At 57.8% G+C, this 16,855-nt stretch overlaps 1 protein-coding gene across 1 annotated transcript in view; it reads left to right on the top strand.

The window, feature by feature from the left end:
* The window catches only part of ZMIZ1 (zinc finger MIZ-type containing 1), a 174,966-nt gene that overhangs the window by 72,969 nt on the left and 85,142 nt on the right, over positions 1-16,855 (top strand). The window contains exons 5-6 of the mRNA XM_023764400.1: positions 4,876-4,989; positions 11,686-11,791. Coding sequence (XP_023620168.1) covers positions 4,876-4,989; positions 11,686-11,791 — 220 coding nt within the window. The remainder of the gene's footprint in view (positions 1-4,875; positions 4,990-11,685; positions 11,792-16,855) is intronic.

Here is a 16,855-nt window from a genome sequence, read left to right as displayed (position 1 = left end):
CGCGTGGCAGGTGACAGCTAATGGTGGCAAGGCTGTTGTCCTCCGTGTCTCAGCGACAGGAAGGGCAGTGCTGGGGCACGTCCCCTGGCTTCAGCGGGTTTGGCAGGGAGCTCAGGTAACCAGCGTGGGCCACTGGCCTCGCACCCCAGCTCACAGCCCCACCCCCACCCCCCCACAGCAGGTCCTCCCTGGGCTCCGGGGGCCGGTGGAGCTGAGGTTGGCCCCGGGAATGAGGGATGTGTCCTCCCATTAGCATCAAGCAGGGCAATCTCGGAAGCCTGTGCGCAGGCTGAGGAGAGGAAATTGAAGAGGACTTGTTACAGATTGAACTCAGCCCGAGCAGCTCTCCCAAATGCCAATTATGCCTCTGTTCACGGTCACAGAATAGAAACCAGACGTGCGCTCCCTCCTCCCCTGCTCCCTCCTCCTCCTCTGCAGGGCTCTGCCTTTGACCCAGTTTCTCCAGCCCATGAGGGCTCACTGTGAGTGGCCTCCACCCCCCAACGATACAGTCATGCCCCCTGTGCATGAGACTGTGTGCCAGGCATGCAGCTGCTCCTGAGGCCTGCTCAGCACTTGCCCTTCCTACCCCTGCCTGGCTCTGCGTCACCAGGAATCAGGGTGCCCTTTACTCTCGGGGTCCAGCCCTCTCGAAGTGGGGTGCCCAGAGCTCAGACTTACTAGTGAACCTGAGTCCCACCCTCACTAGCTACCTGACCTTGGTTACGTTGCCGCTTTTATCTCGCTTTGCCTGCGGAGTGGGCATGGTCACGCATGCCAGCCATAGAGTGCGGAGGGCCAGGGATCACTGCAGCTGCTCTTCCCAGCCTGCCCGCACACCGTGTGCACACACCCACGGAGCTCTGCGTTTGGGCCAGACAGTGGCATGTCTGTGAGGGTGAGCAAGCTGTCCAGATGCCCTCCTCACGATTCAGAGCTCCCTGCGCCCTCCACGCCCCCTCCCACACCTCGGGTCAGACGCTCCCCAGCTGCCCCAGAGGGTGGCCGCAGCTGGCTGAGGACTGTTGATTCTCAGATGTCCTGTACCCTAATCAGAAGAGAAAGGCGGGCAGGTCTGCATGCTGAGGATGATGGATGTGGCGGCTATGCCTACCTCTCTCTGGGAGGGCTCCAGGCAGGGGCCTCCAGCCTGCAGCCTCTGACTCTCCCCTCTCCGCTCTGCTCTCTTCTACAGCAGTCCTCCCTCCCCCACCGCCCGCCCTGTTCTAGCCATCGCTGCACTCACCATCCCCCGCACCCTGCTGCCCATCCTCCCTCTAGGCCTCTGGCTCAGCTGCCTTTTCCCCTTCTCAGCCTCAGGTACCAGAAGAATCAGTGCCCTCTACAATGTGCCCCACTCAGAGGTCACAGGCACATCTGGGCTTTACCTGCAAAGCCATGCAAATCAGCTCCTTTCTGCACAGCAGCCTCCGCAAACCCCCGGTGCCCATCTCTGAATTCTAGTGCTTCCTGGGCACGCAGCTGCCTCACCCCTCCTGTTCTTTCTGCCTTGAGCTGTAGGCCCTGCAGGGCATATATCAGGCCCCTCACCAGGCTAAATTCCTTGGGAGCAGAGGGTGTGCCATATCCATCTCTAAGTCTAGCTTAGTGCCCAGGCCAGGGTGAGGCCCAAGTATGCCGGGGAAAGGGGGCAGGGGTGGACTGATAAGTGGGTAGCGGAGGGAATGAATACATGGGTGGGTGGGTGGACATGTGGATGGGCAGTGAGGTGATTGCATGGTGGGTATATTTAGATGATGGATGGATAAATGGGTGAATGAATGGATGAGTTGGTGGTTGGATAAATTCTGGATGGATGGATAGGTAGATAGGTAGGTAGATGAGTGGATGGATGAGTGATGGATAAAGTAGTGAATGGCTGAATGGGTGGGTGGGTAAGTGGATGGATGGTTATGAACTGATTCATATTTGTGTGGATGGATGGATGGATCATTTGATTTACAGGCTGATTGACAGGAAAAGGCGTTCATCACTTGGTCTGGGTAGCCAATTCCTGGTCTGGGCACTGATGTCCGCTACTCCTGCCCCAACAGACTCAGTGGCCAGTGGATAGAGCCCAGATCTCCTGAGGAATTGTGGAGATGGGCAGGCTTCCTGATGGGTGACGGGGGATTAGTGTGCTCCCTGCCACAGCCAGGGAGGCCTGTGCCTGTGATTCAGATCTGTGCTCCCGTGCCCAGCCCATCCAAGGCTGGCCAGCCTCACCCACCAGCCTCTCCATGTGCCACTGGGACCTGTTCTGAAGTGGTCAGTTTGCTGGCCTGCACTATAGAGGCACCTTCCTTTGGACAGTTAGCTGCTCACCAACCACTTCTGTGCAGGCCTGGCCTTGTGCCATCCCCAGGTCCAGAGGCGGACAGAGCGTTGTTTCTATGCTCAAGACGCTCGTGGAAGAAACAAGAGACAGCGCAAAGGTCTCAGCATGCAGAGCAGCAGTCACCGTCCCCTGGCCCTCCTCTGTGGGAGGGGATGTCTTCAGGGGTATCGTTTCTATCCCTTGCAGCAGCCCTGCGAGCTGTCATCACCCCCCTTTACAGATGAGGGATCTGCAGCTCAGAACCCACCTGTGGCTCAGTGGCTGGTGGGGTGTGGTCCAGGTCTGTTCCGCTCACTTCACTACATCACTCAGTCTCCCTGTGCCCGCCAATCACCTCAGAGTGGAAACAGGCGACCAGAGCACAGAGAAGCGAGGGGCTTGGCCAGAGTGGCGGAGCCGCTGAGCAACAGCCACTGAAGGGGATGCTGGACATTCTTTCGACCAATGAGTTGTGCCCACAGGTGACCACTCAGAGCCCAAGCTGATGGCCCCTGAGCCTGCCCTCATAGGCCACTTGTGAGCCCAGAGCCCCAAAAGAAGAGGGTGCTGTGGGCAGGCAGCTCAGAGAGCAGCCTGTGGCTGCTGCTGACCCTACTAATTGGGTGTGACATCATGTAAATAAATGTAATAACTCAGTTAGCGAAAGGAGGCTGCCGGGCAGGGAGCTGGCCAGTTTGCCTGGCTTTCCTCGTGCAGCCCAGGTGCCGCCCGTGGCCTCGGAGGGGACCAGTCACCTCTGCGCACAAGGACAGAGGTGAGGACCTCTGTGTCCTCCCAAAGGGCGTGTTTCTATATGTGGAAGTTTCTCCCATGCGCTGCAAATGAAGCTCAGAGTTCGGCCTTTGCAGAGAGAGTGCTGGGTGGAGCCAGGGCTTCGAGCTGCGAGCTCAGCTGTGCTTCCCGGACAGCCTTGGGGAGGCGGACACGGCCAAGGGCAGCCCCACGCGGGCACACCCCCATGCCAGGTGCTTTGCCAGGGCCGTGTGAGCCTCCTCCTGTTGAGTCCCCACCCGGCCCTGTGACAGCTGTGTGGCTGCACGCTTGCCTTCTTCCTTTCCTTCATCTCCCCTTCTTGTTCCTTCATGGAAGGAGGATATTCTCATTCATTCCACTTTCTTCCACCCATTTTTAAATCTTGCCTTGCACAAGCCACGTTGTATCGAACAACGGTCATAAAACCCTAAGTGAAAGAAACAAGCATTTCCACCACCGTCCCGTGACCTGCCAGGCCCTAGCTCAGCAGCTAGTAAGAGGTGAAGGCAGAGCGTGACCCCCAGAGGCCCTGCCCCAGAGGCTCACACAGCACATTCCGCTCCCTTCCCACTTCCGGCACCTGCAGCCCTAAGACCCCTCCCCGCCTTAGCACTGAGGCTGACTCGTGCTGCAGGAAGGGAGGCTGCAGTCCCCGGGGGCAGCTACTGTTCCCTGTGTCTCCCAGCACCAAGGCCACAGGGAGCTCAGAGGGACCCCCTTCCCCTTTGCGGCTGCTTACACTCCGACCTTTGTGCACATCCACGCGATGTCCCGCCGGGGGACCCACACTTAGTCACCCCCAACGCGGGACTCCCAGCTTCTCCCCACCTGCTCCATGATGCCGGGCTCAGCGCCTCGCCCAGCGGGGCCTGGGAAGACACGGATATGTGTTAAGTCAGGGAGGGAAGGCCTGAGTCCGAGGCCAGGTCTAGAGACCTTGGCACCAGAATCGCTTCTGTTGATTAGACCTCTGACCGGGAGGGGCCTGGGCTCGGCTGGGACCCCTCCCAACGATGCCGACAGCCCCGAGCCGAGCCAGACTGGGCCCAGAAGACCAGGGGTCGAAAAGCCACGTCCACCAGGCCCTGGTGTGACCACCTGGTTTTAGTCCACCTTCCCAGCCCCCTGCTCCTGTGTGACTTAGCTGTGGTAGCGTTTGCTCTGAAGCCATAGGTGGAGGGGGTGGGAGGGGGCTTGTCAAGAAAGAATCTCCAGGACCAGCCTGTCTTGCTCAGGAAAAGCTAACCCCCAATTTTGGGAGCCAGATGGCACCCTCCTGAACCATGCAGGGCCCACCTCCCGCACTGCCAGGATCCAGAAATCACTTTAATACCTACTCATTGTCTTTCTCTAGACCAGCGGTTCTCAACCTATGGGTTGCGACCCCTTTGGCGGTCGAACCACCCTTTCACAGGGGTCGCCTAAGACCATCCTGCATATCAGATATTTACATTACGATTCATAACAGTAGCAACATTACAGTTATGAAGTAGCAACGAAAATAATTTTGTGGTTGGGTCACAACATGAGGAACTGTATTTAAAGGGCTAGAAGGTTGAGAACCACTGCTCTAGACCTTGGTTTTCCTGCCTTTACAATGGGTAACCCCCATCCTGCCAGGGACGGCTGGGGAAGGAGATGCAAAGGGAAGCTGTATGAGGAGAAGTTGAAGAAAACACGTTAATCGGGCCTTTGAGTCTCCTCTCCCTAAGGCCTGGGGTCTTCCCTGCTGCCGCGCTGTCTGCATCCCTGGGACCTCATGCTGTCTCCTTTCCCTCCCGCAGCACTTACAGAACCCTGCCAACTTCCACAATGCCGCCACCGAGCTGCTGGACTGGTGTGGAGACCCACGGGCCTTCCAGCGGCCCTTCGAGCAGAGCCTGATGGGCTGTTTGACGGTGAGTCCGCACCCTCCCCCCCTGCACATGCGAAGAGAAGATGGCCGGGACCAGCATGCCTGGCCAGGGGCAGGGGAGGCCACAGGTGATGGGGGATGAGAGACGGGAAGCCATCCCTGATGGAGGGGATGGCCCTCTGTGCTCACCCCTGACATACATGCACCAGAGGAAACTGGTCTGATGAGGAGACACAGTCCCCATGATTATGTGGGTTCCCCACACTTGGTGAGAAAGACCCGGCCTATTTTGGCGAGTTATAAGTCTGATGGGGTAAATGTTCCATCATAAGCAAAGCAGAGAGACTCTTGAAGGGTTTGCCCATCTACCCAGTCATTTGTTCATTGACTTAGGTAAACATCTATTGAGCTATTTTTATGGTCATCCATCCACTTAGCTATTCACATAAGCATTTATTAAGCTCCTATTACATCCATCCGCCTATCTAAATGAATACTGATTGATCCCTCGTTTATCATGCACAATCCCCTGTGAACCCAATGATGAATAAGACTCTGCCGAGCCTGATTTCCTCTTCAGTAGAGGAGACAGACATGGAAAGAGATGGCTGAGAAAATTGTGCACAAGGTGGAGGAAACACAGAAGAGAAAGGGAGCTTTAACTGGGAGACGGGGCAGGTGGGTCACAGAACACTGAGAAAAGGAGCCACGTGACCATCTGCAGGAGTGTGGGCCCCCTGCACAAGCCACTGAGCGTAGCCAGAGTATCCCAGGCACAGGGGCCCGTGCAAGGCCCAGACGGGCACGAGAACCCGAGAACTGAAACGAACTCAGCTTGGTCAGGATCAAGGATATGAGCTCAGCAGAGGCCAGACCCAGAGCTGGTGGTGTGGCTGGCCAAGCCTAAGGGCTTGCCGACTGACAGCCACAGGGAAGGAGCCCGACGCTCGTGAATGTCCCCAGCCATGTGCCCTGTATCAGTCAGTGTGAGGGTGGCCGCTCAAAGGGCCTGAGTCAGCTTTGAAGAGAATGTGGGTAAACAGATTGCTGCGGAGCCCCGCCAGCCCAAGGCTTGGGCAGGAGAGACTAAGATGGCTGCCTGGCCAGGGGAAATAGTGGGTAAAGCCTGAGGGCATCACACTTCCTGGGAAGCTACAGCCAGGAGGGAGGCGAAAGTGAGAGGAATAATGGACTACAATGACCATACGTGGGCCATCATTAGCAAGCACCTCTTCTCTGCCTGACACCGAGCTGGCCCACTGGACACGCCTTCTCACTGAATCCTCACACCCACTCTGTGCGGCTGGTCCTGCCACCTTCCCCAATTTATAGAGGAGGAAACGGAGACTTGTGACTGACCTCCCAAGGTTCCACAGCCCGTGAGCAGCAGACCCGGGATTCAAGCTGAGACCCATCTGCCTCCACAGCGCAGCTCCTGGCCATGAGGCCGGCCAGGCAGGGATGCCGCCAGGACCCTCCCGGGCGGCCTCTATTTGTCCAAAGCCAACACCATCTGGCCCCCATTGGGAACACCAGGCCAACTCAGGCTGCCACCGGCATTGCCCAGCAGCCCTCCTCAACCTTCAGCCGCTGGGCTCTCCCTCCCTCCCTGCCCAGCTCCCTTAATCCTCTTTGTGGGGATCCTGGTTCAGGCTAAGCCCTGTGGGCAGGGACAGATGTTACAGAGGCCCTCACTCCCACCCCAGCTGCAGGCAGCCAGAGTGAAGGAGGTGGGCATCACCCATAACACGTGGCCAGACAGGCCGCCACGTTCCCCAGCACCCGCCCCGAGCCTGCCCTGCCTAGGACGTGGGGCTGGCAGCTGAATCAGACAATGACCCTGGCTGGGCTGGACTGGCAGGTGGGCATGAGATGGCCAGTAACTGGCTCTGCCCTGGCCTTGTCATTCATCCATTCATTCAGTAAATACTCATCAAGTCCCTGCAGGGGGCCAGGCCCTGTGCTGGGCACAGAGGGGGTGTGGTGAGTGCCACAGACAGACCTCTCTCCCGCAGCTAACTTTCCGGTGGGAGGCTGACACTAGGACATGCACCCGCGAGAAGGGCAGGGCGGTGGTCAGGAAAAGCCTCCTGAGGGGTGACCTCCAGCTGAGACCTGATGGCAAGGAGTCAGCTTTAATGAGAGGGAAAGGTCCGCAGGCAGAGGGAGCTGCTAGTGCAAAGGCCCTGAGGCTTGATCTGTTCAAGGTACAGAGCACGCGAAAGGGGGAGGGGTACAAGATGAGGTTGAAGAGGAAGCAGAAAGCAGCTAACACAGGGCCAGCAAGCCAAGCGAGAAGGTCTTCAGCAGATGAGTGATGGGATACGATTTGTATGAGGATAGGAGCTCTGAAGAGGAGCATCCTTAGAGGGTAGGACGGAGGGATTGTGGAGGGCTTCCTGGAGGAGGAAGTCCAGGGAGGCCCCTTAGGACAGGGGAGAGGCTGTGCTTCCCAGGCAGGGAACACTGGACAAAGGCACAGCGCTGCTCTGCTGGGCCTCTCCTCATTGCACCCCTGCTTAAGGCATATACTTGGTTGAACAGTCATCTTTGCCCCCACTCCCCCCACCTACTGCTTAGTCAGAAAGGGGTCCTGGGCCCACCAGCCACAGCTGCAGAGAGCCGAGTCTAACTGTCCTTGGAGCTCAGTAGAACCAGTGGGAGAGAAAGGTGAGGTGGAGGGTCACAGAAGACACCCTCAGTGCCCGAGGCACTTTCCTGGGCTCTGCCCCCTTGCATCCTTATGCAGACCCTCCAAGGTGGGCAGAGAAGGTATCATCACCCCTGTTTTACAAACAAGGCAACTGGAGAGGGGAGCAGCTGGCTATAGTCTCAGCTGGTAACGCTGACCACCGCCCAGGCGCCCCAGGGCCATTCTGCCAGTCCTCCCCTCCCCCGGGCACCCTTAGTCCAAGCCCTGCCCACGGAGAGGGATGGGTTGGGGAGGTCAGAGATCCCAAGGGCCCTAGCCGGTAAGGCTGTCCAGGCCCCAAACACATGAACCCCGCCCCATCCAGGTGGCAGCCTGCACTTCCCAGGTTGCCACAATCCCCTGGGTGACTTCTGGGAGCAAATTCCTCTGGATCCGGCTTACTTAGAGGATATCAGTTAAACACCACTTAGCCACAGACAGAAAATGGACACATGTGTGCCATGCTGCTTCCAAGCAGCTCAGGCACAATTCAAGCGACTGGCTCTGGGCCCATTGGGCCCCTGGCAGGCCTCTGCCCACCCTCCCCTTCATGCCCTCTGACCCCAGGATTCAGAAGTGCAGGAGCCTGGAGCACCTCCCCACCCTCAGCACCAGGGTTTTCCTGATGGTGCTGACTGCTCACTCCCCGGCCCCCCATCTTAGTGACAGAGCCAGGATTTTCCTCTGGGTGTCCCCCTCGCAGTCAGGCCTCCCTGGACCTGCTCCCTCTTCCTCCTGTTAGAAGGCTCAGGGGAGGGGAGGCAGGTAGAAGGTGGAAGAAGGAAACCAAGACCAGTTAGCACATCAACAGGGGCCTCATCTCTCCTGTGAGGAAGTCCCCGCAGCCTCAAAGCCCTCACTGCCAACGTCCTGGGCGGACATTCATACACAGCGTTCGTTGAACTCTGTGCTGGCTGTCACCCTTGCAAGGAGGGCATTTTGTACCCATTTCACATATGAGGACACTGAGGCCCAGAGAGATTAAGTCACTCGAGTGACGTAGAACAGCTAGTAGGTGGCAGAACCAGAACCCAGTCTCATGCCTTGATCCAAAGCAGCAGCACAAAGACCAGACCAGCCCTGCGCTGAGACTGGTAGCGAAGTGCCCTGAGGGGTTAGGGTACAGCCACGAGACTGAACATGGCTGTGGAAATGGAGGTCATCCTCAAACCTTCATAGGAGAGGAACCTGAGGTTCAGGAAGGTTGTGTGACTGAGCCGTAGGTTGCACAGGATTGGGTGGAGCAGGATGAGCACACAGCCCTGCATGCCTCCAGTTCCCTGACTGTTGGAGTCAGAAGGGGCTGGCTGTGTGTCCGGCCCCCCAGGGGAGCAGAAACCCTTCTCTAACCTCTCCCAGGCAGCCTGTCCTGTTTCCGGGCCAGAAGGCTCGCCACTTTTCAAAGCAACACACTCCCTTCGTGGGAGTTACGTATTTGCCACATGACCTGAGCACACCCCCTCTCTCGAGTCTGGGCTTCCGTTTCTCTCTGTGGCCTGAGTGGTTGGATTTTCTGACCTGTCAGTCCCCCTGGCATGGGGTTGGGGTCTCAGCCAGCCACCCTCCCGCGGGCTGGGATGAGCTGGGTGGGCTCCGCAGCCAGCAGAGGGCAGCAGCACAAGGCTGCTCGCCACAGCCTTTGTGGAGGAGGGGCCTTCCTCCCAGGGGACCCTCACGGAGGGTGCTGCCCATTTCGGGGGGAGCAGGCCTCTGAAACACGACAGGCTGCTCGGCTGGGTCCACCTCGTGGACTTTCCCAGGGTCCTCAGGCTGGGCCCAGAAGCCAGGGGGCACATGCACACTTTGGGGTCACAGGGTCCAGCTGAGCACGCTCGCCACACCTGTGTTGTGTGACCTTCAGCGAGGTTCTGCCTTCTCCGGCCTTCAGCCTCCTTGTCAGTGACTCTTCTACAGGCGGGCGCTCGGGGGACGTGGTGACATACTCCTGCTCCTCTGAAGGGTCCGGCCCAGCCTGCAGGACAGCCCTTGTACCAGCCCCAGGCCCCGCTTGCTCAATTTAGCTAGTTTTTCTTTTTTTTAAACCAGAGCAACAGGATTAGCCAGTATTGGCCGAGCAGTGGGACCTTTACCTTCCTGCCCTCAAACTAGGGCCTGAGGGTGCTCCAGGCCAGGCCGGTTGGAAGCTGTGGCCTTAACCCTTTGTGGGCTGAAAAAGAGGCCCTCTCCTGGCCAGAGCTGACCGTGCACGCGGCCTGGCTGCCTCGGGTCACATTCTGGCCCTCCCGTGGACCTCGGGCTGTTATTTCACCCTCGGTTTCCTCATCTGTAAAACAGAGATGATAACACCCCCTCGTGAGCCGTTGTAAGAATTTGGCGCATCTCTGCTTACAAAACGTTTACTCAGCCCTCAGTGCCCGGAGCCAACTCTCTCACTATACCGTTCGCCCGTGTTGACATTTCCCATAAACAGCAGCCTCATTGATGCTCCAGTCCAAACGGACTCCCTGTGCAAACTGCTCACACCCCACGGCTCTCCTCCCTGGGAGGGCTCTGCGCACTGTCTGTCTGCAGACCTGTCTGTCTGTCCTAAAGAGTTAGGGGCCTTGTTTTCCTGCTTGAACATTGAGACTCACCGTGAGGACAGCCCCGCTCCGGGGTGGCCCAGAGATTCTGGAACATGGTGTGTGGGGCGGGGGGAGGGGGGAGAGAAGGAGGGGATGAGAACCACAGTACAGGAGAGAGTAGAGCCCGTGGGAAAGAGGCCCCAGGGGGGACGGGGGGATGGAGACCTCGGCATCAGGGGCTTCTGTTTGAGGCTGGGAAGCTGAGCAAACATTCTAACCTGAGAAAGTCGTGTTTCCTCCTTACAGGGGGTTCCCAGGAGATGGGGTGGGGAGGCCGGGCGCCGTTCCAGGAGGCTCCGGTGGTCCTGGGAAGGGGATCCCCACTCCTCCCTGGTTCACCAGGGATACTCTCCAGGGTCTGCATTATTTAAATGAAAGGGTCGGCCTAGATTAGTGGTATTACCACCCTCTTTAGCCCTAGAGCCCTTGTAAGGACTCCTAAATAGAGAGCACATGATGCGGAACTGTTCTAATGGCCGCAGGGGCCAGGCCCAACCCCATGGCACTTCCGCGTGCCTCGGGAGCAGGTGGTCTCTAGGGCCTGACGGTGAGTCTGCCTCTCTCAAGAGAGAGCCCCACCTCTGGACTCCTTTCCCAGTCAGCCAGGGCCGCCCAGCTGCTTCCTGAAGCGACTCCATTTTCCAAAGTCCTTTCTTCTTAATAAGGAACCTAATTTGCCTGCTGTTAATGAGGAAGGCGGGCAGGAGGGAGCAGAGCTGGCAGGCGCAGGACACCTGGGAGCGGGCGGGGAGGGAGCGGTGCCTGATGGCCGTGAGCCTGTGGACCACTCGCAGGGCCCCCGGAGCACCCTGGCCCACACCGCTCCCCGGAACGGACAGCCCTCCCAGGCCCTCCCCGCTCCCTCCTGGGCCGTACTTCTAGGTTCACGGGAGATGGTGGGAACCTCCAGGCTCCGGATACGCAGCTATTGGCGATGCCCTTACGGAAGCCGCCTGTGTGGACCGGTGCTTGGCCCTGGAGACTGACCCAGGCCACGCGGAAGAGTGTACAGTTTCTGGGCTGAGGTCTGAGGGCTGCAAGGGGCTTGGCCCAGTGCTGAGCCACAAGGAGTGTAGGAGTGTCTCTCTGGGCGACTCCAAGCTGAGGCTCCACGGGAGCCCAGTGTCCTAAGTCAGTGTTTCTCCTTCTGGGCAGATTCGGACTCAGGGGGCAGGGGGTGTCAGTGCTCTGGGAGGGGACCTTGCTTGGAGGATGAGGGTAGCAAGGCCCCGAGACGGTGGGTCCAGGACATCTATGATGATGGCGGGGAGGAGGTGGGCATGGGCCTCCTGGAGTCCGGGAAGCCCGGCGTGGGAGATGTGCTTGTCCGTGTTGGCTGAGTGACTGACGAGGCCTCAGCCTGCCCGCCTCGCCCATAAAATGGGCACATCTGCTCCTTGGGCGCAGAGGCCTGGGGTAGGCAGTGACTCACCCCTGCCTTTCCTTCCCCTCTTGCTGGCAGGTGGTCAGTCGGGTGGCAGCTCAGCAAGGTTTCGACCTGGACCTCGGCTACAGACTGCTGGCTGTGTGTGCCGCGAACCGAGACAAGTTCACTCCGAAGTCTGCCGGTAGGTGACCACTGGGGGCTCCACGGACACCATCGGGACGTGGGAGGGGAACTGGACTCTAACCCAGGGCTGTTCGCCACCCCCGTTGGCTGGTGCCTAGGTTTACCCAGATGTGGTGTGAGCCTCCAGGAGCAGCTGGGCTCAGAGCCCGTGGGCAGGACTTGTTCCTTGTCTCGGGAAATATTCTTACCTTCAGGGGCACTTCAGGGCCAGCAGGTGGTCCAAGGCACACCACACCCAACAGCAGGCTAAAGGGAGCTGTACATTGTCTCATTTCATCACCACAGTGACCCCTGGGCATGAGCACTGTGATCATTCCCATTTTATGGATGAAGAAACTGAGGCTTAGAGAAGCTGAAGAGATTTCCCCAGGTCACTCAGCTGAAAAGTGGCCGAGCTGGGATTTAAGCCCAGGTCTGTACTCCAGCGTCATCATTCTTAACCCTGACACTCCACTGGAGTCATTCAAAAAAATTGCTAAATAAAAATAAATCAGCACATCCAGGCTTCTAACAGGGACCTCATGGCCCCGTCTTAAATAGAGGCCCTGAAGGAGGCAGGCGGCATTCTGTCTGTGAGGGCTCCACGCCCACCAGGCAGATACGGCTGCACACTCCCCGCCATCCTCATCGCTGAGGCAGGGGTGCAGTGTAAGCTTTAACCCTCCAAGGGCCTGTCACTACCCAGCCCGGCCCCTGCTGAGCGTGTTGTCTCTGAGCCTCAGCTCCTCTCCCCAGGAAGGCAGGAATGACCATGTGCCCTACCTTGCAGTGATCACTGTAAGTTCTAGAAGTTTGTACAGCACCAAGCATAGTGTCTAGCTGTTGTTAACATTCTTACCAAGTCAGAACAACTCATTGAAAAAGAAAAAAAATCAATGATTTCTCCGTATAAGGATAAAACAGACGTTTTCTCTGAGTTCGTTGATAGGTCTTTGGAGTAGATGTAGAAAGAGCCTTAATGAAAACATGTAAAGGGCGTCTCGTGATGTGTTTTCCTCAGTCCTAACCTCTTGAGTGAGGGGTGGGCTCCCTCTCAGGTCTGTGGCAGTCGTGCACAGGGTCGTGGGCACCTCTGAACCGTGGGGCAGGGTCTCCTTGGCCAGTCGCTGCTGTGGGATCCTTGGTGTGCCGGCCTGGGCTGAGAAGCCGCTGTTGTATTGAACTGCTTGCCAGAAATGCGCTTGGAATCTCTTAAGTGATGTCTGTTCCTGATGGAATCTGCAGTTTTCGTAATGACTTAAGTCAGTACAGTTTTGACAAGGTAAAAATGGCTACTTATGCAAGAAACACATGCATCCATGTCTCTGTTAAGCACCTGCTCTGCACAGGCACCTGGCCAGGGCTGGGCTACATGAGAAATAAAACAGACTCGGCCCCACCTTGGCAAACTTGCAGTCTGGAGCAGGGCTTGGCGAACTTTTTCTGTAAAGGGCCTGATAGTCAATAGTTTAGGCCTCACAGTCCATACAAAAGCAACCAAAGGCGATATGAATGAGTGTGGCTAGTTCCAATAAAAGCTTTTTCACGAAATCAGGTATAGGCCATGGTTTCCTGGCCCCTGGTCTAGAGAGAGAGAGAGAAACATTGATCAAATAATCACAGGTGTATGTGCATGTGCATTTGTGTATGTGTATGTATACATGTGTGTAAATTTAAGCTGTGGTAAGTGCCATGAAGGAAAATTCAGTGATGCCATGAGACCCCTCGGGGGTGGCGGAAGGCTGAGTAAGAGTAGAATAGATGAAGGAGGAAGAGCTTCTTCCCAGGTAAAGGGAACAGCCGTCTGTGCAAAGGCCCTGAGGTAGAAGGAAGCATGGCTTTTGGCAGAACTAACGGCAGTGGTTCCAGAGCCCAGAAGCAGAAGTCAGCAGCAGTGAGAACCCATGGGGCCTGTCTTGAGGATTATGTCTTTGTTCTAAAAGTAATGAGAACATGGCTAAATTCTCATTTTGCAAAGATTGTTCCAGCTAGAAAAGAACAGGTTGCAGGGGTGGGGTGGGGGGCAGGAGGGGAACTGGTTGACAGATTGCTGGGGACATTAGGACAAGGATGCTGGTGCTGGACCAGGAAGGCTCCACTTGTGCAGTTGGGTGGAGACAAGGGGATGAAACTAGAACAGGGCTGGGGAACATCTGGCACTCGGCCATATAAGGCCCTCGAATTTTGGTCTGGCCCTGCCAAAGCATTAGGGCTGAGTTAATTAAATGTTTGACCACATATAGCAGGCTAATTTTTAAGTTGATAATTTTGCCTGGCCCTCAAATGATGTTATATATATCCAAATAGCCCTTGGCAGAAAAATGGTTCCCCACCCCTTACCTAAAGAATAGGTCAAAGGCAAAACCAAGGCAGGAAAGCGTGTCAAAGGGTCAGGGGTAAGCAGGAAAGTGGGCTCCCCCAGAAGCCCCAGGTTTTCCCTGTCTCAGGGAGAGGTCAGGCCTCGTGCAGCCCTCCCTCATGGGTCTCTTATGGCCCTGCTGATGCGTGCTGGGTGCTCCCCAACCTTGCTGCAGCCCCAGCTTTGTGAGACAGGGTATTACCTACACCTATGAAGGAGTGAGCTGGAACTCAGAGAGGCTCTGTGGGTGCATGACCTGTGTCACCCACCTCTGGTACAGCTGTGGGGGTCCCGTGGCCACCCTGCCCACAGCTGGGCCTGACCAGGCCCCTCCCAGCCAGGCCTCTGCAGCTCTAGAATGTTCTCTGTACTCAGAGCCCTTGCAGCCAGCGTGTGCTGCCTCTCTGCCCTCCAGTCTTTCCGTCTCCATCTGGGCTCCCACCATGTCTGATTGGCTTGTGCAATTTTCACCCTCCCAGGCTCTCCCCTCCTTTCTCTCTGGGGGTCTCTGATGTTGTCTGTCTGTCTCTGTCCGTCCTTCCCTTCCCTCCGCCTCTCAGACTTTCTCCTTGGTGTTTGTGTGTGCACACATGTCTGTGTGTGTGAGATGGTGAGTGTGTCTCGGGGGGATACATTAGGGTGTATGTGTGTGTGTGTGTGTGTGTGTATCAGGGGAGCTGTATCTTTGTGTGTCTGTGTGTGTCTCCTCTTCTCTCCCTGCCTGCCTCCCCCACCCCTTCTCCTGCTCCCTCTCCCTGTCTGTCTCTCTTGTCAGGAGGCCAAGCTGGGGCCAGATGAGGGCTGGTGAGATGAGATCATGCAGTAAGGAGCAGTGCTTTGTCAGGAGGGATGGCGCTGGGCTGGGCTGGCTGTGCTCGCCAGCATTGGTGGGCTCTGGAGCTGGAGCTCAGGCCTGGGGGCAGTGCTCTTCGTGTGTGAGTGTGTGTGTGTGAGAGAGAGCGAGAGAGAGAGAGAGAGAGAGAGAGAGAGAGAGAGAGAGAGAGAGAGCAGACACTGCAGCAAACCGCCAAGTCAGGCGTCTCCACGTGGGCCCCTCAGATACCCAGCCCCCAGCTCTTTGTTCTGGTGCAGCCTTTAGCCTGACGCTCGCACACAGGAGCAGGCGCACACGCGGCGGGCAGGAGCCTCCTCCCTGGCAAGGTCCTTGGGGGCCAAGCTGCTCCCTCCTCTGCCTTAGTACGGAAGGTCACCTGGCCTGTCCCCCAGGACTGCAGCATGCCCACCCACCCCCACTGCCACTGTGTGCCAGCCCGCAGCAACTTGGCAGGCAGCACAGAAATGTCAGCCTCCTCGGCACTTGAGCGGGCCCATGCCTGCTGGCTCCGTGGGCGCCAAGCACCGAGCAGTCACCACCTCCGAGGTCCCCAGGAGCCCTCTGCGTGCCTCAGCTACTGTCCACGCTTGAATGCCTGTGTCCCCTCAGCTGACCTCTGTAAGCAGCCCAGCAGCATGTTAAAATAATAGGAATGCCAGAAGCCAAAGGATGGGAGCCCGGGCCCAGAGAAGGGGGACTGCCCCTGGTCACAGCAAGGCAGACAGAGCCTGGACGAGAGGCTAGGGTGCAGGGGCGTGTCCTCGTGCCCTGCCTGTCTCCCTGGGACAGGTCAGTGATGACTGGGCTCGCTCTCATCTGGGAAATGCAAGGCACGGGCTGGTGGCCGAGTGGAAAGTGTGGAGAGAGCAGCAGGTAGGGGCTGCCAGGGTGTCCGGGCAGCATCCTGAGAGAGGCAGCCTGTACGTGCCTAGAGAAGTAAGGACAAGGGAGCAGAGAACTCAGGAGAGTGGGGGGGTTAAAGAGGCAGCCCCTGAAACCCAAGGAGAGGAGCTCAACCTTCCTAGTGAGCAGTGGAGAGGGTGGCTGTCAATCACCCGCCGTGAGCTGGAGGTGGTCCACCGACGTCTGAGGTCCTACCGCAGGTTAGCTGCCTACGTTGGCTCTTCACTGTCCAGTCACATGCCTGCTTTTCAGTGGGGACCTTGAACCCACGACTCGCTGGTGGTGGCTGACCCGCCGCAGGAGTGCCATGCTCCCCCATTGTCACCCACTGAGCATTTCCCACAGTTGGACACACCCAGGCCCTGTGGGCATGTGCGTTTCCCACCTCTATTCCAAGCACACCCTCACCTCCCAACACAGCCTGAGCCCTGGACCAGGAGGGAAGCCCCACAAAGTGGGTCGCTTGCTTGTGTTGACCAGCATCTGCTTGCTCCCGTTTCTCTGATGTGTTGACAGCGCCCAGGGGAGTGGCAGCAGACCCTGGGAAGGCGACCGAGACACGCCCTGGGCCCTAGCCAGCCAGGGAGGTGAAGAATCAGGATGTGGTGGGCCCTGCCTTGCTCCTCCTGGCCTGGGAACCACGCAGGAGGGGCCCACACAGGTCTCTGTCCGACCTGGAGCCCTCAGCTCCAGGGGCTTCCACAGTAGTCCCAGGGCTCAGAGACAGACCCGGGCCCCACGGTGAGAGTCCTGCCTCCTTCAGATGGTTGGGGTGGACCAGGGCACAGGCATTGGGGGCCAGCCAGGTCAGTTCACCACCTCTCCCCAGGCTCCTTAAGCAGGAGAAGGTGGGTTACAAACCCTCTGTCTTTGAAAACAACCCTTGCTCCCACCTGGCTGAACGAGGTGGCCTATCTCCCCCTTCACACATCCCCCATGGCCTCCCTATCCCCCCCCCCCACCTCTTGTCCACCCCAGAGCACACA

The sequence above is a fragment of the Myotis lucifugus genome, unplaced genomic scaffold (assembly GCF_000147115.1).
Source record: "Myotis lucifugus unplaced genomic scaffold, Myoluc2.0 scaffold_330, whole genome shotgun sequence".
NCBI lineage: Eukaryota > Metazoa > Chordata > Mammalia > Chiroptera > Vespertilionidae > Myotis > Myotis lucifugus.
This window is presented reverse-complemented; position numbering and strand designations above follow the sequence as displayed.